Source organism: Castor canadensis, chromosome 4 (assembly GCF_047511655.1).
Source record: "Castor canadensis chromosome 4, mCasCan1.hap1v2, whole genome shotgun sequence".
NCBI lineage: Eukaryota > Metazoa > Chordata > Mammalia > Rodentia > Castoridae > Castor > Castor canadensis.
Genome location: NC_133389.1, coordinates 27,128,521 through 27,155,776, shown reverse-complemented (window position 1 = coordinate 27,155,776; position 27,256 = coordinate 27,128,521). Strand labels below are relative to the sequence as shown.

Genomic DNA, 27,256 nt, shown 5'->3' with positions numbered 1-27,256 from the left:
ATTGGAATTTGGGAAGGCACTGACACAGTGTTCTTTATAGAAGTTGCAATCAAAAAAATAAAAGAAGTTGTAACCAATTATACTCCTGTCAGCAAAGTTTGAGAGGGACTATTTCCATGTAACATGACAGATTTTTCTAATCTGATAGTTAAAAACAGTTTATCAGTGAAGTCTTTAAATTGTATTTTTCTTATTAGAGTGACATCATGTCTTTCAAAATATATGTAAGGGCTATTTGGAAACATTTTAAGAACTTAAAATCATGAATTTTGTGAATACATCACCTCTAAGCACGCTGGTTATACCTTCAGGTTCAGGATGTCTACACACAGCTATGCATCTGGCTTGAATTCGGTTAGTTAGTCTTATTTTTTCTTCTGAGAAAATATGAAGAAAGTGGATAGCCAGGACTAGACTCTCAGGACAATAACTGTGTCTTAGTAGTTCCTACAAGCCTAGCACAGGACCTGTTGTACCTTAGTGTCCAATAAAATGTTTGCTGTGGAGGAAAAAAGCACCAAAAGGCTGTTTTCTTTAGAAGTTACAGTGCAACAGCACCACCCAGGGGAGCTCCTGCTGAAAGCACCCCATCAAATTTCTCCAGCCAAACCTGACCCCAGTAGACACAACTGCTGTACAGAAGTGTCACTTCCAAGCAGTCTTTGAGCTCCACTCGCCAAACATAACGCACCCCTTTTGCACAGAACTTCTGGAGCTATCACATCAGAATCCAGTCAGTCACACTGCCACAGCCCCACGTTTTCTCAAACCCAAGTGGAGATCTGGTCAATTACCAACCACTGTGTTAGTAGTCAGCAGGTACTGCCTCATGAGCATCCACAGCACAGGGACTCTATGCATCTGGTCCTTTATAGTCATGGCTGTAAGTAAAGACACCAATACTGCACAGTGGGCATTTCCCTTTCAACAAAAGAAACTGAACACAGGCAGAAAGTAAGTTAGGAGAATGTTTACATCAAATGTAAATTAAATAAAAGAAAGAAAAATGCAAATGTCATTGGAAAGGATTTGGCTTAATTTTCTATTTTGAAAAGAAACCTAGGCATTTATCTTAAGTCCAGGATTTGAGAATGAAAGTAAGTCATTCATTTTCCCAACTACACTGGCTAATAACTTATGATACTGAATGTAACAGTCTTATGACAGTTTTATAGTAGCTAGGTCTAAAGATAGCCACAAAGGAAGCACACCTCCCAGCATTTATGCACTCCCATGGTCTTCTTGAATCTGGTCTTATGGCTCACTTTTGACCACTGGTGGTAGACTGATGTTTTCAGATACCTGAGCTATAGGTTAAAAAACTTTAGTTTCTGCTACTCTGACTACAAACATGTGAGAGACTTTAGGTGAGTATCGCCCCACTGACAATCTTACTCACAGTACCAAGAAAGATCATTACAAATTATTTTAGGGCACTTCATTTTGAGATGGTTTGTTACACAGCAATAGACAAACAGAACAAATATACTTTATGACCACACCCAGGCAACATGCACAATAAGCTTAAAAGACAACTTGATACAGTAACATTGCTATCTTTATCTATTTATAATGAGACCATGACTTCCTAAGAGAATAAACATGAAATATATATTTATGTAATTCAAGGTTACAGAAAGAAATATTCAAGATTCAAGAAAGCATATCCCTTTTCTTTCTCAACTCCTCGTAACTATATTCTCAATAAATACTTATTAAATGGAAGCATGAATAATATAAGCATAGCTAACTATTGATTATATTGACTGAAGGAAGTAGGGACATAACTAATTCAGATGCAGTGGACACTGAAGTGTACTCCATGAATGCTGTGATGTGGGCGCTCAAATTCACTTTGCCTACTTTGTCCTCTGACAGCGCATTAGAGTGGCGGCTCTAAAACTACTACAGAGCTCCTTCAGGCTCTTAGAACATTACTGAGGGCCCCAAAGCACTTCTTTTATATGTGAATTACACTGACAGGACTTAAAATCAAGAATAATCCAAAATATTTATTACTTCACTTAAATATAACACTTTACATATTGACAAAAATAGTATACTTAATGAAAACTAACTCTAGTCGTTTGAAAAATATTGGTTCACTGAGCTCACAGAGCAGATCTTGCTAGTGTTAACACATCTCATCATATAATATTTTTATAAAGCTGCATTTATTAACATTACTGATATCACAAAAATCTTAGTTATTGGGAAGTAAACACATTTTGCCAGGTACAAGTTTTTCAAAATTCTAATTTTTGCTTGAAACCTCTAATTTTATTATTGGCAACTAACACTGGCAGCTGTTTTGTTTGAAGTGACAAACTCACTTACTCATTTTTAAGACACTGTGTGCCAAGTCTAAATAACCTAAGATTGTTACTGATTCTTTCATGCAGAAATGGCACTCCATCACACCAGAGGCCCGCTCAGCTCATGACTCAATCACAGCTCTCCTAAGGACAAGCACAGCACAGTGTGCATACGAGCTTTATGAGAACTTCCAGTTTTATCACACAAAATATTCAAAACATAGCATTCAAGAGCCAACATTCATTATCACCAATCATTTTTACTCTTTCATCATTTTTAAGCAAAGACAGCTTTGTTTTTTTTACTTAATTGTGTGGGAAAGCATTGGTATAGTCTGGAGTCAGTTGATTTACGTTAAGGTCCCAGCAGCTTCTTCTGACTGTGCTTCTGCACCATTGGTGCAATTGTCAGGCAGTGAAAATGGCAAATGATTTCCTATACTGACCCTCTGAGGCCTACAGGACCGCCCTTTGAGAACTGCTGTGTTGATGCGATCCAAGACTGCAGTGGTAATGCTGATTTTATTTTTCCCCTCTACCACCTGTACAGGGACCAAACCCTAAGAAGGTGAGCATTAAAACTTACCACTTTTAAATTATGTGATTTTGATAGGTGAACTGATATCACAAATTGCCTCAAAATAATACACAGTAGGGAAGAAAATGTGGAACTATAAATGAAATTAAGTTTAGTTGAATTCAGGACGCTGTATTTGCTAGACAAGGAGCTCTACCACTCAATGACAATGACCCAAGGCAGTGTTATATTAAAGTGTCTTGTACACAAATTACTTGCATGTTTTTAATTAAATACTTAATTCATAAGACGCACTTGGCAATGGAAGGTAGTACAGTGCTCTTGGTGGGACAGAGATGTAGGTTCAAATTAACATTGTCACTTCAGTGTAGCACTGTCATTTTCCTTAGACAAGTTATTTCTGAGATTTAGTTTCTTCACTGTAAAATGGAAATAATACCCATATCATTAGATAATGCAAATAATGTATTTGTTAATTTATTATAAATTATCACTCATAATAGTAGTAGGAGACAGAGTATCATCATTTCCTTATTTGGTCTCCTATGTCCACAAGGCAACATTATCAAGAGATGCCAGGTGTAACGTGGCAAGACACCAGCTGTACAAAAGAAAAGACAATCTATATGGCCCACTGGTTCCTTCTAACCCACATTCAGTGCATTTTAACCATTAACTTTAGTCCAAATTAGAATAGCAAATTTCATCATTTATTGAAATAACTACTTGAGACTTTACTAACAAGACATGGTGCTATGTATTCTCTAACAAGGAAGATTTTTTTCCCCTGATAATTACTGAATGATTGCCATCCAATAGAAACTATTCTAAGTACTTTACATACATTCTTCACAGCAGCCCTGGAAGGGTACTGCCATTTTGTAAATGAGTAAAATGAAGCATGTTAAACAAATAAGCAAGTGTTTGATATTCAGAAAACTTGTAAGAATCATGACAGAAAATATGTAGCTCCCTTTTTAGAACTACTGTTTCCTTACTATTCACTCAGAGTTTCTGAGGAAGCATTCCCTCTTCCTTTGTTTGTCCCATCTCTGCTGCATCTGATTTAGGATGTATTTATACTGGACACATCTTTTTAAATCTTTTTACCTTTCTGGTTACTCCTATTCATCCTGTTAACACATTTGTTTGCCTTTGAAAAGGTCATAAAATGCATGCAAAATGTCAAGAAAAATTGTTTTATTATGTTGCTTTAGTTTTCTTATCTCTTATTTTATATTTTATAAAATATTAGCTACCTTATTTATATGAAAATGATATTTTCATTTTTTGTTCTGAGAGTAATACTGAGCCAGGGACTGCAGGACTTAATTTCTACATCTGCTTCTACAGAAGTGTCCATTAGGTCTCATCACACTCTAACTCTGGATTTCAACATTGCTGTATGTGAAATGTGCAAATTTGTTAAAGAAAAATTTTACAGGTCCTTCCAACTCTATAATTTTATGGTATCATAATAGTTTACCAAAAATATTTTGTTAGATATCATAGTGTTATAATTTTTTATTTGTTTGTTTTGGGGGGTTTGTTTTATTTTGTTTTGTTCTGTTTATTTGTTTTTAAGTTGTGCTGGGTGGGGGTACACTGTGGCATTTACAAAAGTTCTTACAATATATCATATTTGAATTCACTCCCTCCACCATTCTCCTTTATCCCCCATCCCCCATTCTTGGAACAGTTTCAACAGGCACCATTTTCCATTTACATACACGTGTATACAGTATTTGCATAATATTCACCCTCTCATGCCCCTTCCCCACCTCTTCCCCCTTCCCACTGGTACCAGCCCCCCACCCCCAGCAGGACCTATTCTGCCCCCTGTTCTCCGATTTTGTAAAAGAAAAAAAAATTACATTTTTGTTTAAGATAGCTATACAGGGAGTTTCCTTGTGACACTTCCATGTATGTATGTATTATAACCCGAACTGGTTATAATCTTTTACCAAAAATATTCTTGATCTGTCAGAACCACTCAACCAAGGCTTTGGGAATTGCATGTGGACACAACATCTGAGCTGGAGATTCATCAAGATACTTGTGCAAAGGAGAAACTAATAAGGCCATTCAATACTTCTAAAGTATAGAACCAGTGGGTTAGCAAGCAACAAACAAAACCTAGAGCAGTATCAACTAGCTACCTGAATGAAACAGTGACAGGTTTTTTCCAACAATGCATGCCCTGTGGCAACAGACATGCGAAACTGGGTACAGGTTACTGAGACACAAATCCCCATAGGTCTCTGGTGGTTTTGCACATCTTAAAAACAGAGGCATAGGTGGGTGGAGTGGCTCAAGTGGTAGAGCTCCTGCCTACCAAGTGTGAAACTCAGAGTTCAAACCCCAGTACTGCCATAAAAGAAAAAGAAAACAGCAGAGGCATGACCCATCTTGTGCTCTGGACTATTGTTTCATGGATGTTTGTAGAGTGAATAAACCTGGAAGATAGCGATTATATCTCTTCTATAGCAGAGCACAGAAAGAGCATTTCTATCAAGCATACTAAAGATGTCTTCCTTCAACGTAAGAGTTGCACAGGTCTGCGTGATGACCATTATAAAAGCTTATGGCTTCCTATGCTCAGAGTTCCTCTCCTGTAAGGCAACCCACTGCATCTGCAACTATCACCTGTCTCTTGTGGGTGATGTGCACAGAGGGTACAGAAGAAAATGATGATACTCTCACTCCCATACTATTGTAATTTCTACTTGATTTATAATAAAAAGGCAATAACAAGCTGACCTTTGTCTCTGACTCAGGAGTCTTGAGTCTCCTACTAGGATCCACAAAATGGTGGCAGGTTAATGTGTTAGTTTAAGAGTAGGGTAAAAATCTGAGTCTTCAAAGTAATGGACAGGAATGGAGGCTTAATAGTACATGACTGAAAGGACAAAGTATGAAGGCACACCCTCACACATTCCCAGTTACCTCCACAACGTGATGTCACATTCCATAAAGCTCTAGCAAGTTATTTTAATGCTGAACTTTCCATATGGCAATTTTGTTCATAAAAGCCTCAACCTGTAAGAAACCGAACTTCAGAGAAATGTATGGCATGCTTGTTTTTTGTGGTACTAGAATTTGAACTTAAGGCCTTGCCTTTAGTTGAGCACACTTGAGGCACATCTCCAGCTCTTTTTGCTTATTTTTTAGATAGAGTCTCACGTTTTTTGTCTGGGCTGGCCTCAGACTGTGATTCACCCTGGCATAACTGGGATTATAGTCAAGTCACACTGCACCAGCAGCATGCTTCTTTAAAAGCTGACATTCTGTCAGGGTATGTTGGTGCATGGCTGTAATCTCAGTTACTTGGGTGCCAAAGGATCGTGGTCCTAGGCCAGCCCAGGCAAAAGTGTGAGACACCATATGAAAAACAAACTAAAAGCAAGAAGATTAGGGGAAGAGGCTCACGTGGTAAAGCACTTGCACAGCATCCTTAAGACTCTGAGTTCAATCCCTATTACTGCAAATAAATAAATAATTTTTTTTAAAGTTGACATTCTGGATGTAGTCTGTTCATCCTGTTCAGTAGTCTGAACTGAAATTAAGTGAGTTATGACGTTTTCACATGTTCCATAAAGTCTGCAAGACTCTCCTATGTATGACACTAGCAATTCTCTGAGTATTAGACATTTTTAATTAAAAACTTACAAAATTTTGACTAAGAGCTGTCTGAATGCTCTCAGTTTAACTTCTTAAGAAAGACTAAACTGAGAAAGCAAGCCAGGCCAGATTTCCCTGAAACATTTAGCTGCCTTCAAAGTACCACAGGCCATAGGAAATAGAGAAAGCCAAATTTCAAAGACAAACATTCCTCCTTCCTTTCTTGGCTAATGCTTTGCCAAGATCAAGAAAGGATCAGCAAAGACCTCAGCAAAGAAGAAACTGGAACCTGCTTATTGCCTAGGTATTAGGCAAGAACAAGTTAATTTCCCTTTAAAAATGAAATCATGTGTATTTACAGAATCCCAAACTGCAAGGTCATTGTTCAGATCTTCCATTTTAAAATAAACCATTATCATTACAAACCGCTATCTACATCCTATGATATCTTTGTTTTCTTTAGGCAACATGATGATCCTTTGGACAGGGAATCAAAATCTAGGAATATTAGCAGAGATCAAGAAATTCTCTTGTATGGATGGTATTTAGATTTATTTTTAGATGCAAAGTATTTTTTAAACATTGTAATACTATAAAATAACAGAGATGCAAAATACTATTATTAGCTCTGACACAAAGTAATTATCATACCTCATTTTAAAGATGGAAAATAGAAATTAAATAACTTCCCAGGATTTTGAAATAGAACTGAAATACTCATTTTACTCTTAGTATCAGATAATTTCTGACAATGATATAAAATAATGAGCATAAACTAAATTAGGCTTTAAAAGAGTAAGATCACATTTAATTACATTTAATTTTTAGATAGAACAAATGCCATTAGTCTGAAATAAAAATATAAGAAACATCAAGGAAGACGATAGCAAAGGCAGGCACCCAGTGGAAGCAGAGTAAGTATATACTGAACTAAAATAAAATTTTATGTCAAGGATCAGTTACAAGAATATCAGCATTTCATACTAAAAGATACACAGTTCTTTCACTCTTTTCACATTTATTTCCCAGGGCAATGCCCTATACTATATACTGTAATACTTGAACACATCCATACCTATCTTAAGCAGCTAGTTTTTTAAAAAATGAAAGAGCTTACTGTGTTTACTTCTATAAGTTTAGGCACTTAGCTGGATTGAGGGGTGGGGACCATCAGATGGAACAGCTAACAAGGGCTCAGCTACCTTGGACTGCGGAGCACCATCTGCTTCCGATAAGCACAGGAAGTCTGGATCCCTGGTCCCATATCCCACTGGGATGTCAGTAGCAGGAGAATACCTCTCAGAAATAACATTCTGCTAGCCTGGCTGTGACAGGGCTGTGGAACGAGAATAGGTTTCTGCTACAGATAAAGCTGACACAATCACTTACCAGCTGTGTAAAGCCAGTACAATACCCTGAACTGTGTAAGATTTATGCCAGTCTTAACCGCAATAAAAAGGAAGAAACAGTGAGACACTGGAGATGACGGGCGCGAATTTACCTTTTAAAATATCATTAATTTTTTTTAGAAAATAGCATAGTATCCCTACAGTATCATAACCAAGAGAAATAACCAGGTGTCCTGCTATTATATTATACATTTGAATTTGTGTGTATGTAGAACATAAATTCGTCCTAACAACAAACACACCAACTTGCTTATTAGTGTTCTCTTTTAGGTTTTCAGTTCAATGTATTATTTGGTTCAGAAAAAAAGGTCAGACAAGGAAAGTTTAATTCAATGTGGGTAGACGTGAAGAAGCCTAATAGAGTAAGTAAATACTACAAAGTATTATTAAAAGCAAAATATCTTCCTTTCTTTTATTTCATGTGCCTGAAATACCTAAATTTGCCCCCAATATAGGAGCTAATAACCAACTTCTCTGAGTGACTAAAGTATGTCTCATTATATATGCAGACCAGGAAAAGGCAGCTTTCAAAAATGCCAGTGAGAGACCAAACAGAGAGAAGCTGTTCAGCAGCACACTTGGTGAAAACCTGAGAGGTTTGAGTTTGTTAATGATGCCTGTTCATGGTAAGAAAAGGCAAAAGCATAAACCATGGTTCAAGGATTTTTAAATTATTAAATTACATGATTAGATTTACCAAAAAATGACAATACTACTCATGAAATAAATTATTTTAATTAAAAACCTAATCTATTTTATATAAACTTCTCAGATATTTCATTTTTAAATTTTAATTTATTTTTGAATTAGCATACATTAATAACACAAGGGTATTTCACTGTGATTAATTCCAAACGTGTACTTGAACAAGTTTACCACCTCATCTTTTTCATACAGTGTTTGGTAAGTTTCATTATCCTGTCTTCCTAGGTAGATATGTAGCAAACTTCTCAGATGTTTGAAAACCAGAAATCTTTCAACAATGACAGGGAGGACCTCATCAACTTTACTAGATTTAGGAAGCAGCAGATATCTGCAAAATGTGGCCAGAGAGCAACTAATTTATGAGAACAGCATAGTGGGTGCCAGAATCAAGTTTCTGATCCCAGAAGCCAGACAGTGTGGTGGTTCAAGCCCGTAATCTTAGCTACTCAGGAAGCAGAGATAGGGAGGATTACAGTTCAAGTAAGCCCAGGTTAAAAGTCTGTGAAACCCCATCTCAACCAATGACTGGGCATGGTTTGAGGATTGGAGTCCAGACTGGCCTTGGCATAAAGAGAGACCCCATATCTCAAAAATAAACAATATAAAAAGGACTGATGGAGTGGCTTTAGTAGTAGAGCACCTGCCTACCAAGCACGAGACCCTGAGTTCAAACCCCAGTACTCCACCTCCAATCCCAGAGCTAGATCATTCTCCAAAAACCGGTAACTAACTATTTATTAAAAGCCTATTATTGTGTATGTACTGAGAGCAAGTCTCTGTAAAGTAATGCAAAGAAATACAAAACAAATCTTTTATCTCCAGTAATTACTGCGCTACTTAAGCAACAAGACCTGCAACTTCAAGCCAGACGAATGTGTCATAAGCACCTACGCTGGACTCTGAAGCTCTTTTTCCCATGTTTGCTTCTGAGACAGACAGGTGACCACAGCCAGATTTTCTAGCATGTAACTTTCTTTGTTCCTGGCCCTTCCAACTCCTGCCCTAGTAACTAGCCCTGAACCAAGAACTGAGAGTGCCCCATGGGTTGCTATAAAGGGATGAACAGGGCCATTGTGGTTCTTTCTCTTCGTCATTTGAATGGGGAAACAGGAAGCAACCTTGCTAACGAAGCAGGTCCAAGGATAAAAAGCTTAGGAGCTGCTGGGGCCCTGACAAGTTGAAGAAGCCATTACAGGCTCAAGTAAAGCAATCAGAATGAAGGCATACAAAGCTGGTTGAAAGGAAAGACTAGGAGAAAGCTGTGCTGTCCACTGTGTCATCTGTAGTTGCAGGCTACACTTGCAGATGCAGGAGCGTGGCTGTGAAAGAGGTGGGTACTACAGTGATTCAGTAAGGTTGAAGCAGCCAGAGTGTGCCAATGAGCAATCAAATCTTAGAGCAAAGGGCAGAACTGGGGCCATGCCACTCCTAGGCAGTTCCAGCTCTGGCAGCACCAACATTTGGGGTGGATAACTGTTTCAGGAATGTCCTGTGCACTGCAGCAAGTTTATGAACTCCTCTGGTGTCTCTCCACTAGATGTCAGCAGCAACCTCCTCCCCAGGTGTGGCAACCAACCAGCAAACAACTTCAGCTATTGTCAAGGGTCCCCTGAGGAGCAAAATCACCCTCAGTGAAGAACTACTGCTCTGAGCAGGTGGTGATGGGAAGACATTTAATGATTTTAATCAAAGGAGGCAGTATGCTCAGATTTGCTTTTCAATAAATGCAGTAATGTGGAGGGAGATTGTGGAGGGGCAATGGTGAGGCAAAAGACCAGGCAGACTACAGACAGTTTGGATGAAGATGATGAACAGTGAAGTAAGACAGAAGTCATGGAGACAGAAATGAAGATATGAATGTAAGATACAAGGGCACTGCTAGACCAACTTCAGGCTCAGTAAGCCACAGAATTTGAGGGAGGGCCAAGTGTGGTAGTGCACACCTGTAATCTCAGCTACTCTGGAGACAGAGGTAAGAAGACTAAAGTCTGAGGCTGGTCAGAGCAAAAGCACAGACCCTACCTGATATACAAATTAAAGGAAAAAGGGTTTCTTAGTTCTTCAAAATAATTGGCTTGTTTTCTATTTTTGGCACCACAGATAGAAAAAGGCTCAATGCTTCATTTGCAACTTTCCAACTCTTCATCTAGAAAATTGTTGTTGAATCTACTTAATACATTTTGTCAGAATTTAAATTCTGAACCAGTTCCTTTGGCATTTTTATACTGAACAAGCCTTAACAGTTGACAAAAACTGATCTTATAATGAAATCTTCATAACTATAAAACTTCCACATATACACATAGAAAAGAACCACAAAGCAGCACAGAAATCATTAAACTTGTCAGGCTGAAATAAAGCACAGTGACAAAGGTTAACTTCTGGAAATTAAGGGTTCTTCAGAATAACCTGGGAAACTCTGGTTATGAAATCATGAAGTTCGTGTTAGCTCAAATTCAGCTAAATGGACCGCTCTCAAGTACAAGCCCCGCCCCTGTCTAATAGAATGCATAAAGAACAGACATAAATTAAATTATGAGTCAATGTAAACTATTCTGTGCTAAATTCCAAAGATGAAGAACAAAAGTTAATTTTGAATAATTATTAAAAATAAGACCAGGCCAATAAATATGACAAAAGGGCAGAATGTGAGATCAGAGCTTGAAAGATATATATGGAGCTAGGATCAACACCAATGGCTGGATACAAAAACTAGTGGCCAAAATTGCATTGCCCTAAAAGCAAGAGTTAAAGAAAACATTATTATTTCACTGACTTACATAACAAGTGTTCTACTTGAGAGCTGCTACAACAGTATTAAGCATCCTAGTGGAAGACAAAAAAGTACTTATATAGTCTTTAAAGAACACTTGAAAATGATATTCATGATTGGTTAATTAGCTTTCCTACCTTTAAAAACTGTCTTGGGCAAATAATGAGAAAATGACAGGAGTTTCTGGTGATGACAGCTGTGGCAGGCAGAGTAATAGCTCCCCCAAAATGTCCACATCCTAGTCCCCCAAACTTGCATATATGTTACCTTACTTGGCAAAAGGAAATTTGCAGTTATTAATCTGTTAAGGTAGGGAAATCACCCTGGATTATTCAGGTCACAAGGATTCACTGGAGTCAGACTACAGTGTCAAAAAGACTCAACAACCTACTATTGCTGGCTTTAAAAATTGGTGGAAGGGACCCTGAGCCAAGGAATAAGTCAGTCTCTACCAGCAAGAAAAGACCAGGAAACAGATTCTCCTCTACAGCCTCCAGAAAGAAGGCTTTGATTTTAGCCTAGTGAGACCTGTGATGAACTTATAAACAACAAAATTGTAAGATAACAAATTTATGTTGTTTCAAGCCATTAATTTGTAATAATTTGCTATGACAGTACTAGGAAACTAAGACCAGAGAAAATTGGTATGGAAAGAATTACTAGGCCAGGGTGTACTTCAGTGGTAGAACACTTGTCTAGCATGTGCAATCAATTCAATCCTATTCAATCTGTGGTACTGGAAAAAAAATAAAGAATTCTCTAAAACAGATACAGATAACGCTGTACAAATATAGCATGATGCTCTATAAAATACTCAACAAATATGTTAAGATGTAATTTGCATTACTAAGAAAAATACTTGCTCTTCTAAAAAGCTAACACACAACACCAAAAGTTAAGATTTGCAAAATCTACTTTATAAAAAGGGTTAAAAGTAAACATAATTAACTTTATCAAAAAGTAGGTTAGAAAACAAAACAGAACAAGATATTTTCAACCAAACAAGATGATAAAATTTAACTAAGAAAGTTTAGGATTACTTGGGATCACCTTAGTATACTATAGGCCAGCCCTAAGGCAAAACTCAGTATTCCTTTTAGGCCCATATTTACCTGATGATCCTCTGGGCAGCATACTGATGGAGAGAACGAAACTGTGCTGACATATTTGCTAAAGCTGCCAAACAATTTGTGTGAAGGTACTTGTCCTGTTAGAAAACAAGTTTAAATAAAGTATGTATCAAGTATTCTCTATATTAAGCAAGGTTAACTAGATACAAATATAAACCGTCACTAATTTAGATAGTTCAAATCCACAATTCCTTTTCTTTAGTTTCAAAAATCCATAAAGTACTGAGAATCAAAGTATTTTCATAACTCATTTGGAAGCAATGAATGACACAAAATAAGATGATGCTGTTGACGGTCGTCATCATTCCACCATGGTGAATAATGAAATCATTTACTACAGAAATACTGATCTTAATTACAGTGTGCTGCTTCAGATCCTCATGGTTACACATGGTATAGCATGTACTCTACAACTACATTTCTAAAATATAAAAAATAAAATCTCCATTCTAAAACACATCTAGTTCCTAGGGCCTTAGATTAAAAAAAATGGTTATCTATACCAGCCCCATAGAGAGAAATATGAAATACTTAAACAGACTTTATCATTAAGCTATGAATTCTGTATACTGCTTCCCTCTGAAAGTATATTTCTATTGAGCAGAACTAAAATTTGTTCCTGGTTCGTACAAATAGAATCCAGTAGAAATTTTTTAACTCTTTGAAGCATTTTCTAGCTCTTATTTTTCTTTCCCATCTGAATTCATTTTTTTCTCATGCTCGCATCTTGTATTTTGTTGTTACTTTTCAGAGGTAAATCAATGTTATCAGTCCAGCAAAGAGTTTTGATCTAAATGTGCTGCACTGTTTGTCTTCTATTTCATTTAAAATAGCTCTGATTATTCAACCATTAAATAGTAAAACAAACATTACATTTCAATCATGTAATATAGTAACTATCCTGATTTGTATTTTTCCACCATATTTTATAAGATTTTTAGCACTCGAAAAATTGAGATGGTTTAAACTATAGTCATAATTATAGTGTATACATAAAGATAGAAACAGCGTTACAGAATACTTACTCTTGTCCTTGTCATGTTGTACTGAATGGTTCTTATTACAACCAGAATCAGGAGACTCCCCAGTGAAATCTCAGTTAAAACCCGTTCTGAATACCAAGTAATATTTTTTAATATCTGTATGGGGGAAGAAAAGTTTAAGTAAAAATTATTGCTTTAAAGAAAAAGGAATTGTTCAATGGCTACAATTTTTGACAAGTCACAACAGAAAAAAAAACTGAGATTTTTCAGTTCTAATAAGCTTTTAGAGCTAATGTGTTTACTTCTCTATCTTCCTTCTAAAACAAGAGGAAAAAAAGACAGGTGTGAACAGAAAGAAGAGAGCTAATAATATCATTAGCAACCAAGAAGAAGATGCATCTGAAAGAGATATGGCACATCGGATAAAAGTGACAGACAAACCAAATAAAGCTTAGCAAACTGAAAGCAAAAATAAGGAAAGGTAGGTGGCTTCTTGAAAAGGGAAAGTAGAGCTTTCCCAACAGAGCACAGAAAATCTCCATACATATGTTTAGGAGACAAGAGGCACAATAAGCCTGACCTTCAAGAAGAGATGTGCAGTGTTCCTCTATAGCTGTTCCAAGCAGGCAGCTCTGGAGCACACCTCCAGGCCTGTGCAAGCAAGAACTGTTTCCTAAATTGGGATGTTTCCACAGTCAATATGTAATACAGGTGTCAGGGAGGGAGGGAGGAAAGCACACATACAGAATCTGGGCAGCACAACAGCCACAAAGAAGGTAAAATGCAAACCAAACAACCAATCAACCAGCTCAACTGAGCACTAGAACTCCCTAATGGTCTCGTCCATTATCCTTTCTCCTTTGACTCAAGAAGAGCCAATGTACCATATTCTTCTATATAATATGCATGAAAAAGGAAGACTTTTAGGCTGTTCTTGCCCTCTTTCCTAAGAAGATATACTCATCTGCTGGGCACAACAGATCTTTAGCATTCACAACTGCCAAAGGAAATTCCAGAATCTTCCAAAACAAATGAGTCTAGATGTGCATTTTTAATTATAAATGGATAACAAAAAGCCATTTAAAAAAGAAGAAATTCAACAACCTAAAAGAGAGAGATGCTGAACCTAATGAAGTTTCTGTTCTAATTACCCGTATACATGAAATACGGAGGCTGGAGGAACATGCTAAACAACCCGATAAAATAACTAGACAAAGACAAATGTAGGAAACTCCACTAAACAAAGGATACAGTTTCTTTAATAAGTGATATAATAAGGTGGGAAGGGGATATAATTATAGATTTAAAAAAATCTTAATAATGAAATACAACAAGTGGGCTTTGGAATATGATTTAAACAAATCAACTCTTAAAAAGACATTTTAAAGATCACTGGAGAAAATGAATTGAACGTTAGCAGGAACTACAAAATGGTTGATTTTAACAAGTGGACTAAGGCATTTTTTAAAAGGCTGTACTTGCTTTAGGGACATTCTAAAATATTTACAATGTAAATTGTTAATTTACAATGAAATTACATGTATAATTTATATATAAGGTGTATTTTAGAAGACTGCAGCCAAAATATAAAAGGTGGTGAGTGTGAGGATGGGGGAGATAACAAAAGCAGCAGAATGTCAATAATGAGCAGGGGGGGGATTCATGCTAACTACTATTTTCTCCAATTATATTTAAGTTTGATAGTGCTCACATAAGATGCTTACCAAATAAATATTGAAAGCAAACACCTGCAATTAAACAGATAATTTAGGAAGATTAAAATATTTTTTAAGACTCTACTTAATGGATTTGGTGAGACTGACAGATTATTGCATCTATAAAAGAAGAACAGGCTGCTATGGAAAGGGAAAATTTTGGAAAAAGAAAAGTTGCTAAAGATTAAAAAATATGGTGGCTAAAATTTTAAAGAGAAGTTAGCAGAATGAGCACTATGGAAAAATGACTCTGTGGTTTGAAAGACCAAACTGAGAAGTTCTCTACAGAAACTATAAGAGGAAATTTAATATCCACGCCATTAGAAGAAGGGACAAGAAGTAAAAAAAAAAAAAAATAGCGATATAAGGAAATTTCTTCCAGAGAAACTCTAAATTCCAAGCAAAAATACCAAAAAAATTTACAGGGGAGGGAGAAAAGAAAACACAAGTATGTGGGGAATTAAATCTTGGATTTTTAAGTCATTTTTATTAAGCATATCTAAAGTGAATTCCATTTTTATAAATTTATTTAAATCTATTTATACATTCTGCTAGATAATAGAACATGCATGCAGAAAAATGTTTGAAATAATATCACCTGTTAACATTTATAATTTCTAGTTAATGAATGAGCACATATCATTTACACTAGACAGTAGAAGAATTCTTCTTAAGCCAAAGTATTAGCATTTTAGGTGGTAGTAATAAATTTGACATTAATGTACTTTCAAATTCTTAAAAATAACTATTATTACAAGGAATTTCTTTTCCTTCTTTCTGGGATCACATACTCTCCTGTACTCTCTACTGTCCGAGGTCTGAAAAATGTTCTCACATGCTTTGCTTATAGTGTTAAAGCAGACAGATTTAAAACCAAAGATCTAAGTTTTTACCTTAAGAAAGCCGCACAAAAAAGAATAAATTGAGTCTCAAGTAAGTACAAAGTAAACAATTTGCATATTATAAACAATCTTATGGCAATAACTTTAATACCTTAAAAGATATGAACAAATTAAAAGACTAACAAAGCGAAAAACTTAATGAAACTGTATATAAAAATGCACTAAAAAATGCATCATGGGCAAGTGTAGTTTATCCAAAGAATGTCAAGATACACTTAATATTAAAAAATTAATCACTATATTAACAGACTGGAATATAAAAAAGCAAATGATCAAAATATATAAGTGATTCTTATAACTCAATAATAACAGAACAAGCCAATCTTTTAAAAGGGGATGTAACTATACAAGTGCAAGGTGAGGGATTTACCTTTAGTGATGGAAATGTTCTGTATCTTGACTGTATCAATGTCAAGATCATGGTTATGATACCATACTAGTGTTTTCCAAGATGCTACCATTGAGGCAAAGTGTAAAGGACACAAATGATCTCTCTGTATTTTTCTTAAAACTACATGTGAATCTACAATCATTATTTTTTTTAAAGAGAAAAAAAAAAGGACTGGTAGTGCAGCTCAGTGGGAGAGTGTTTGCCTAGCATACACGAGGACCTGGGTTCAATCTCTAGTACTACCAAAACAAATAAATATACAAGGTATAATTTAAAAGCATGGATAAAAGATGTACAAAGATGCTTTACAAAAGAAGATACATAAGCACATGAAAAGCACATTAAAATGCTCAATAGTATTGGACATTACAAAATGCAGGAAGAAGAACTAGTGGCTTATTTGGCATATTAGGAAGATAATAATAGCAACAGCTAGAAAATTAAGAAATAACAATGTAAGTATGTAGAGATATGGATGGAGCTGGAAGCATTTGTCTTAGGAGAATGGTAACCAGGAATAGAATAGACATGAGTCTGCCACTTTTCATTAAAACCTCACACTTCTACCTAAGTTTTAAAACTATGTACTTTGACATGATGAAAATGCCAAAGAGAAAGATAAAATCAGTTTGGGAACAGAACTTTTCAAAGGACTAAAATGTAAAGAGTTAAATCATGTTATAGACTATTTTTAAAAACATAAACAACTTCTCAATCTTCTTCCATTTGTTCCTTATTACTTCTCTCATCCTGTATGCAAGAAAGAAAACCTACGTGACAATTCCTGCCACAACTAAAAAGTCAAAATGAAATGGATAAAAATGAGCAAAAACATTTGCATCAATTACTAAAGAACCATTTTGACAGAGGCTTTAATTGTGGCAAATAATTGTCCAGGAAAAAAAAAACACACACTACTTTATAAACCTGAAGAAAGGCACCATTTCTAATCTAGATCTTCACAGAAGCATCTATCAGAAGGAAAAGACAGAAGAAATGCTAAAACCAAGTAAACCTTATGGAGAGACATGTCTGTTCTATAACTCTAATAAAGTAATGGTAACTTACCACTTCATGAATGGACCTATTAAAGCCATCGTCTTCTGTAAGAATCAACAGAATTATAAGGGCCATATACACGTGGTGTGAATTTCTTTCTTCAACATGATACAGAATCTCAAGAATTGGTAAAACCTTGAAAATAAAAATTATAATGCACTCTTTTAATACTTTACTATAAGAGTAAATCTTTTAAACTTTTACAACACTTTTATTTTGAACTTTTACTTAAATATCATTTTACTTTACTTTTCCACTACAGCAAAACCCAAAAAAACAAAAACCCCACACAAACCTGCTTAGGCCTGTTGGTGCTAAGATACCAGGAGAAAAACCACCACTAACTTTGGGAAGGTAGCTAAAGGGATATCCAACCTAAGGGCTGGATTTGCAGAGACCATTTAGGCTCATGGTTTGAAGCTTTTAAGAAGTCACATCACCTTCCTCCAACCAAAACAGAGGAGAAGAGCTCATCTACTCAGAAATTAAAGAATGTTTAAATTTATATGCTTGAAATTACTTGTACTTTAATACTAATAAAAAGAAACTTCAAATAAGCAATTAAACAACTACTGCAGCCAAAAGTGCATTTCCCCAAAATGAATAAGAGATTTACTCTTTAGTGTATGTCAAGCATTTCATTGTAAAATCCTGCTTACAAACAGACTAATTTATTTCAAATAATTACCTTGACACCTTCAATTTGTTCATTCTGTACTAATTAAATAATTAAAATAAACAGGTTACTAAAAGCGTTTATTAGATATGGGCAAACTAGATATATACCATGCCTTTGTGAAACTCCATTACAATGAACACTATCCACTGAATGTTAAAAAAAAAAGAACCCCAAAAAATCTCAAATCTACCTCAGACAATAACTGTGAAGAGTAAATGATTCACATACACAAGTCCGAAAAGCACAGGCACATCTTGGGAGGCACACCTATTACAGGGATCCTGGGTGTTTTATTCTTTTATAAGTTATAGCTAAAATTTCCTCTAAATTACTAAGTGCGTCACAGACTTACCAAAACAATCATTGCTCTTTTTCCTTTGTACACCCAAGGTATCCTTGTGTTTAGTCAGCCTTCTGACATTATGTTAAATATAACACATTGTACTCACGTTCCACATTACCTAGTTAGCACAGATTGTATAGGCATTAACAACATTTGTTAATTCTGATTCTGCAGTTTTCAATGTGTATCTTACAACTACATGCATACTGATAGAATGTAATACTCACAGTACTTAAAATGTTCTTGAGACCCTATATTTTACTGAACAAGACAGACAAGTAGATTGTACATTAGAAGATATAATGATATCAGAGTAAGTAATCGGTCCAATTGGACTATGTCAGGGTAGCATTTCAATTCGTTCTTTACTGAGATATAATTTACACACCATACAATCACCTATTTAAAGAGTACAATATAGTGGTTTTTAGTATAGTTACAAATATAAGTAACCATCACCACAGTTAATTTTAGAACATTTTCATCACCTCAAAAAGAAATCCAGACCCTTTAACTATCTGTTACCAATCACTAGTTCCCTTTTCCCTTCTTTCCCTGCTCAATGCTCAAAGGAACTACTTTCTATCACTATAGATGTCCTTATTCTGGATTTTCATTTGAATGGAATCACAAAATATGTATACTTTTTGTCACTGTCTTCTTTCACTGACCATGTTTCTATGGTTAATTAATTTTGTAGCATGTGTCAAGATCTTTTCTTTTTTCTTTTTGTGGTACTGACGTTTGCACTTGGGGTCTCAGGCTTGTTAGGCAGGTGCTCTTACCACTTGAGTCACTCTGCCAGCTTCAGGATCTTATTTTTTATATCAAATAATCGCTCTATTGTGAAGATATACCACATCTTATTTATGTATTCCTCTGTGATCGATATTTGGATTATTTCCACTTTGAGGCTATGATGAACAATGCTGCTGTGCACACTCGTTGCAACTGTTTCTGCAGTCATTGTCCTTTCAGTAAATACCTGTGTAATTGCTTGGTCATATTGTAACTGTTTAAAGAACTGTTAAAATTTTTCCAAAGAAGCTTCACCACTTAACCTTCTCATCAATAGTACTTGAAGACAATTTATTTATATCCTACACAACACATGTAATTATCGCACTTGCTTATTCTGTCTTACAGGGTGTGAAGTGGTGTCTCACTGTGCTTTAAATTTGTATTTACCTGATCATTTATGATGTAAAATTTTTTCAAGCGTTTATTATGTCTTTGTTGGAGAAATGTTTACTCAGATCTTTTGTCCATTCTTTTTTTTTATTTCTTTATTTCAGTATTATTCATATGTGCATACAAAGCTTGGGTCATTTCTCCTCCCTGCCCCAACCCCCCTCGCTTAAAATCCACCCCCTCAATACCCACCAGAAACTATTTTGCCCCTATCTCTAATTTTGTTGATGAGAGAGTTTAAGCAATAATAGGAAGGAACAAGGATTTTTGCTAGTTGATAAGGATAGCTATACAGGGAGTTGACTCACATTAATTTCCTGTGCATGTGTGTTACCTTCTAGGTTAGTTCTTTTTGATGTAACCTTTTCTTTAGTTCCTGGTCCCCTTCTCCTATTGGCCTCTGTTCCTTTTAAAGTATCTGCTTTAGTTTCTCTGCGTTGAGGGCAACAAATGCTAACTAATTTTTTAGGTGTCTTACCTATCCTCACCCCTCCCTTGTGTGCTCTCGCTTTTATCTTACGATCAAAGTTCAATTCTTTTGTTGTGTTTGCCCTTGATCTAATGTCCGCATATGAGGAAGAACATACGATTTCTCGTCTTTTGGGCCAGGCTAACCTCACTCAGAATGATGTTCTCCAATTCTATCCATTTATCAGCAAATGATAACATTTCGTTCTTCTTCATGACTGCATGAAATTCCATTGTGTATAGATACCACATTTTCTTGATCCATTCATCAGTGGTGGGGCATCTTGGCTGTTTCCATAACTTGGCTATTGTGAATAGTGCTGCAAAAAACATGGGTGTGCAGGTGCCTCTGGAGTAACATGTGTCACGGTCTTTTGGGTATATTCCCAAGAGTGGTAATGCTGGATCAAATAGATCAATGTTTAGCTTTTTAAGTAGCCTCCAAATTTTTTTCCAGAGTGGTTGTACTAGTTTACATTCCCACCAACAGTGTAAGAGGGCTCCTTTTTTCCCCCGCATCCTCGCCAACACCTGTTGGTGGTGTTGCTGATGATGGCTATTCTAACAGGACTGAGGTGGAATCTTAGTGTGGTTTTAATTTGCATTTCCTTTGTTGCTAGAGATGGTGAGCATTTTTTCATGTGTTTTCTGGCCATTTGAATTTCTTCTTTTGAGAAAGTTCTGTTTAGTTCACTTGTCCATTTCTTTATTGGTTCATTTGTTTTGGGAGAATTTAGTTTTTTAAGTTCCCTATATATTCTGGTTATCAGTCCTTTGTCTGATGAGTAGCTGGCAAATATTTTCTCCCACTCTGTGGGTGTTCTCTTCAGTTTAGAGACCATTACTTTTGTTGAGCAGAAGCTTTTTAGGTTTATGAGGTCCCATTTATCTATGCTACCTCTTAGTTGCTGTGCAGCTGGGGTTCCATTGAGAAAGTTCTTACCTATACCTACTAACTCCAGAGTATTTCCTACTCTTTCCTGTATCAACTTTAGAGTTTGTGGTCTGATATTAAGATCCTTGATCCATTTTGAGTTAATATTGGTATAGGGTGATATACATGGATATAGTTTCAGTTCTTTGCAGACTGCTAACCAGTTCTCTCAGCAGTTTTTTTTTAACAGTTTCAAATATAACTTTATTATGATGATCACCATCCACTTAACAGATAAGGAAACAGAGGCACCAGCAAGCTCAGTTAGTGACCTATAGTGTAGGATTTGAGCCCGTATGTTCTAACTTGTAGAGCCAGTGTTCTTGGCTCACCTACTTGGTGTTATTGAATCAGATGTTGTAGGTGCCTATATATCTTGGCTCTCTTACTCTGAATGAAACCAATTTCTTCACAACAGAACTTAGAAAATTCTTTATGATTTCAACATACCATCATCGACTTCCTTTTTGACTTAGCCCCTGTCCTACTTTCATGATATTGAAAATGTGGCATCTCCTTGGTATTGGAAGACTGGTTCTTGAAATTTGAGACCTTGTTTAAAGCAAGCATCAAGTTGCCGCTTCAATCCTGACACTGGTAGAAATAAGACTGGTTCCAATGGAAACTGGCAAGTAGGCAATATATGTGTGAACACTATTGTTACTGTCATCATCATTATTAGAAATAGTAAATGTGACTCAGAGAAACAGTGCAGCAGCTTCTCAAGGCTCATGTCCCAGCAGTTTTTGTTGAAAAGGCTGCTTTTTCTCCATCGTATACTTTCTGCACCTTTGTCAAAGACAAGTTGGTTATAGTTGTGTGGCTTCATATCTGGGTCCTCTATTCTGTTCCAATGGTCTTCATGTCTGTTTTTGTGCCTGTACCATGCTGTTTTTATTGTTATTGCTTTGTAATATAGTTTGAAGTCAGGTATCGTGATACCTCCAGCACTGTTCTTTTGACTGAGTATTGCCTTGGCCATTCGTGGCCTCTTGTGTTTCCATATAAATTTAACGGTAAATTTTTCAATCTTTAATTTTGATGGGAATTGCATTAAACATGTAGATTACTTTAGGGAGTATCGACATTTTTACTATGTTGATTCTACCAATCCATGAGCATGGGAGATCTCTCCACTTTCTATAGTTTTCCTCAATCTCTTTCTTCAGAAGTTTATAGTTTTCCTTGTAGAGGTCGTTCACATCCTTTGTTAGGTTTACACCTAGGTATCTGATTTTTTTTGAGGCTATTGCAAATGGAATTGTTTTCAAATATTTTTTTCTGTTTGTTCATTATTAGTATATAGAAATGGTAATGATTTTTCCATGTTGATTTCATATCCTGCTACCTTGCTATAGCTATTGATGGTATCTAGGAGCTTCTGAGTAGTTTTTTAGGTCTTTAAGTTATAGGATCATGTCGTCTGCAAATAGGGATATTCTGACAGTTCCTTTACCTATCTGTATTCCTTTTATTCCTTCTTCTTGCCTAATTGCTCTGGCTAGGAATTCCAGTACTATGTTGAATAGGAGTGGAGATAGTGGGCATCCTTGTTTCGTTAATTCTTTGTATGGTTTTTTGGTTTCTATTTTGTTGATTTCAGCTCTTATTTTTATTATTTCTCTCCTTCTATTTGTTTTGGGATTTGCTTATTCTGTTTTTCTAGGAGTTTGAGTCTCATTAGGTCACTGATTTGGGATCTTTCAGTCTTTTTAATATATGCACTCATGGCTATAAACTTTCCTCTCAGGACTGCCTTTGCTGTGTCCCATAGGTTCCGGTAGGTTGTGTTTTCATTTTCATTGACTTCCTTGAACTTTTTAATTTCCTCTTTTATTTCATAAATGACCCATTGTTCATTATGTAATGAATTATTCAGTTTCCAGCTGTTTGTGTGTTTTTTGTCTTTATTTTTGTTGTTGAGTTCTAGTTTTAATGCATTGTGATCAGATAGTATGCATGGTATAATTTCTATTTTCTTATATTTGCTGAGGCTTGCTTTGTGTCCTAGGATATGATCTACTTTGGAGAAGGTTCCATGGGCTGCTGAGAAGAATATATATTGTGTAGCAGTTGGATGAAATGTTCTGTAGACATCAAGTAGGTCCATTTGATCTACTGTATATATTAGATCTTGATTTCTTTATTAATTTTTTGTTTAGATGACCTATCTACTGATGATAATGGGATGTTGAAGTCTCCCACAACCACTGTGGTGGAGTTAATATATGCTTTTAGGTCTTTCAGGGTATGTTTGATGAAATTGGGTGTGCTGACATTGGGTGCATATAGGTTGATAATTGTTATTTCCTTTTGGTCTATTTCCCCTTTTATTAGTATGGAATGTCCTTCTTTATATCGTTTGATCAATGTATGTTTGAATTCTACTTTGTTGGAGATAAGTATTGCTACTCCTGCCTGTTTTTGGAGGCCACTGGCTCGGTAAATCTTCTTCCAGCCTTTCATCCTAAGCCTATGCTTATTTCTGTCGGTGAGATGGGTCTCATGTAAGCAACAAATTGTTGGATCTTCCTTTTTAATCCATTAAGTCAAGTGGTGCCTTTTGTTGGGTGAATTAAGTCCATTAACAATAAGTGTTATTACTGTTATGTATGTGATGACTCCTATCATTTATATATATAAATTAAAAAATAAAAATAAATAAAAAATAAAAATAAAAAAAATCTCCAAGTTCAAATGCAATAAAGTTTCAGTCTTAATAATTTTGATGTTCGTCCCTCAGCCTCCAATCCTGGAGATGGTGCCCCAGTTGTTGTTCTGTAGTTGTCTCATCAAAGGGGAAAAATAAAATAAAACAAAACCACACAAAACAAAAAAAGCCCACAAAGTGTCTCAAGTTCAAATGCAATACAGTTTCAGTAAGTTTTTCAGCATGCAGGTGTAGTTCACGTGGAAAGTGGGTCTTCGCCACCTCCTGTGGAGTTTTCCTCCCATCGCCACTTTTACAAGTTTTCCCAATCCTGATTGCTGGGCGTGTGCTGCTGCTACCGCCTTCTCTGGCCGGGCTTGTTTGTTTACAACTCACGTGGGAAGTGGGTCTTTCCCCCTCTCCTGTGGAGTTTTTCTCCCTCTGCCACTTTTACATGTTTTCCTGCTCCTGGTTGCTGGGCATGTGCCACCACTCCTGCCTTATCCAGCCTGGCTTGTCTATTTACAGTTCTGTGAGGGATTCCCCTCCCCCCCACTTCGGTGCTCAGGGCTCCTACCCTCTTTGCTACGTGTCTTTATTGTTCTTATTGCTTATTACTCAGTTTCTCTCTTTTTCCCTGGGTGGGGGTCGGTCTGTCCAGGGGGCTATGCTGATTTGGCCCAGGGTTGTCTGTGGGAGTACTGTGTACCGCTTAGCTCACCTTGTGGTCTGTGTCTTCCCAAGCTGTCTGGGTGCTGGCATCTGGCAGTGGCCCAGGAGCCCTCCTGGTTTCTCCATTTAACGTGAAGTGGAGATGCTATGCATGGGCTGGGGGTGTGGAGGGGTCAAAGTTTTGCCTCTTCTTGGCGGTTTTGCCTGTAAGGTGTGTCTCCAGCATCTCTCCAAGATTTTACTTTAGGAGGCATGCTTTCTGCTTCCTCCCTCTAGCTGCCATCTTGGAAACCTCCGTTTGTCCATTCTTAAATTGAGCTGTCTTCTTATTAGATTATAAAGTTCTTTGTATACTCTAGATAGTCCTTTACCAGACTTGTATTCATTCTACCTCTCACTTTCTCAATGGTGTCCTTGGAAACCCAACAACTTTTATTTTGTTGAAGTGTAAATTATCTGTTTCTTATTTTACTGTTCATGACTTTGTTATTGTATCTAAGAAGCATTTCCCAAATCCAAGATCATGAATATTTATTCTCTGTATTCTTCTACAAGTCCTACAGTCTTCATTCTTTTTAGATCTTTGCTCCACTTGGAGTTAATTTTGTGTGAGATAAAGCAAAGGCCCACTTATTCTTTTACAAATGGTTATCCAGTTGCACCAGCACCACTGGTTGAAAAGGGTATTCTTTCCATGCTTATACAATCAGGGAAGCCTGACTGTAAAATCAGTTAACCACAGACAGACGGGCTTATTTATGGACTCATATCAATTCTGTTGGTCTGTTATATTTATCCATGTACCAGTACCACAGTGAATTGATGACCATGGCTTTGTAGTAAGTTCTGAAATTGGGAAGTGTGAGTCCTGCAACTTTGCTCTTTTCAGGGCTGTTTTGATTGCTGAGGATCCCTCGCAATTCCATACACATTATGAATTACAGTGTCAATTTATATAAAGAAGTCACCTGGGATTCTGATAGGTACTGAATTGAATCTGTAATTCAGATTGGGAACAATTGCCATTTTAACATTAAGAATTATGAGCAGGGAAGAAGACATGGCTCCCTGGTAGAGTGCTTTTCTAACAAGGGCAAAGCACTGAATTCAAACCCAAGTATCTAAAAAAAAAATTAATTTTGAACAATAAATATGGTATGTTTTTCCATTTATTTCAACAATATTTTGTAGCTTCAGAGTATAAGTTTTGTACTTTCTTATTAAATTCATTCCTAATTATTTTTTTTTTTTTTTGAGATGAGATCTACTATGTAACCCAGGCTGTCCTTAAACTCATCATCCTCCTGCCTCAGCCTCCTGAGTGCTGGGATTGCAGATGTATGCCACCATGCCCAGCTACTATTATTATTATTAAAATTTTTACTATTATTATTATTTGTCTTTTGATGCTGGGGCTTTAACCCAGGGCCTTGTGCATGCTAGGCAAGCACTCTACCACTGAGCCACATCCCTTGTCCTGTTTCATTTTTTTTTATGCTATTGTGAATGGAAATGTTTTCTTAACTTCATTTTGGGATTGCTAATTATTTATTACTAATTTATAAGTTTATAATTGATTTTTTTTTTGAGACAGCGTCTCACTATGTAGCCCAGGCTGGCCTCAAACTCATGATCTCCCAGCCTCAGCTTCTCAAGTGCTGAGATTATATGCCTACAATGGACTTTTGCACATTGATCTTGTATACTAATCCAGTACCTTGCAACTTTGCTAAACTCATCTATTAATTCTAATAGTATATTACTGGATTCCTTAGAATTTTTTAATATATAAGATATTGTCACTTGCACAGAGAGACAGTCTTACTTCTTCCTTTCAATCTAGATACCTTTTATTTCTTATTCTTGTCCAATTACACAAGCTAGAATCTTCATTACTATGTTAATTAGAAGTAGGGAGAGTAGATATCCCTGTCTTTTGGCTGATCAAAGTGGGAGAGCATCCAGTCTTAAGTATGACATTAACCACTGATTTGTGGGTAGGTGCTCTTTATCAGGTTGAGGAAGGACCCTTCCAACCCTAGTTTATTGAGTGTTTTTACCATGACAGGGTGATGACTTTGTCAAATGCTTTTTTCTTCATCTATTTATGATCATGTGGTTTTTGTTTCTAATTCTATTGATATTATATTAACTTTCAAATGCTGAACCAAGTTCATGCTCCTGAGATAAATCCCTCCTTACCATAGTACATAATTACTTTTATAACAGCATTTTAAATCTGAAAGAGCTATCGACACTGAGCTCTGAAGAACTATAGAAGTGCCAGGTGTGGTGGTATATGCCTGTAATCCCAGCATTTGGAAGGCTAAGGTAGGAGTAATACTAGTTTGAGAACAATCTGGGCTATATAGTGAGACCCTGTCTCAAAGAAACAATAAAAGAACTATAGAAGTTACCTGAGAAGAAGAAGAAAGAAACAGAATATTCTCAAGTATTCTAGAAAAAATAAGGGATAAGTATTTCAGAGAGAAAACTAAGTCTAAAAAGGAAGCCAGGGCCTAATTACAAAATGTCTTACTACCCACACTGAATAACCAAGACTTTTAACTGTGGAGCCATGAAATGGAGGTGAGCAGGGCATGGTAGTGCACACCTATCCCAGCACTAGGGACTAGGGAGGACAATCAAGAATTCAAGGCCAGCTGGACTACACAACAAGATCATGCTCTTTGCCCTGCCAAAAAGATAGGGAGATGACATGTTCAGATGTGACTTTAGTAAATTTACTCTGTTATAGGGAAGAGAATGTTAAAGAAC

The 27,256-nt window shown here is 36.3% G+C and overlaps 1 protein-coding gene across 3 annotated transcripts in view; it reads right to left on the bottom strand.

Annotated features, from left to right (window-relative positions):
* Window positions 1–27,256, bottom strand: part of Dym (dymeclin) — a 383,552-nt gene that overhangs the window by 176,921 nt on the left and 179,375 nt on the right. For all 3 annotated transcript variants that reach the window (XM_074069849.1, XM_074069851.1, XM_074069850.1), the window contains exons 11-13: window positions 17,551–17,676; window positions 13,517–13,630; window positions 12,474–12,568 (exon numbers count right to left, since the gene is read on the bottom strand). In XM_074069849.1, coding sequence (XP_073925950.1) covers window positions 12,474–12,568; window positions 13,517–13,630; window positions 17,551–17,676 — 335 coding nt within the window. The remainder of the gene's footprint in view (window positions 1–12,473; window positions 12,569–13,516; window positions 13,631–17,550; window positions 17,677–27,256) is intronic.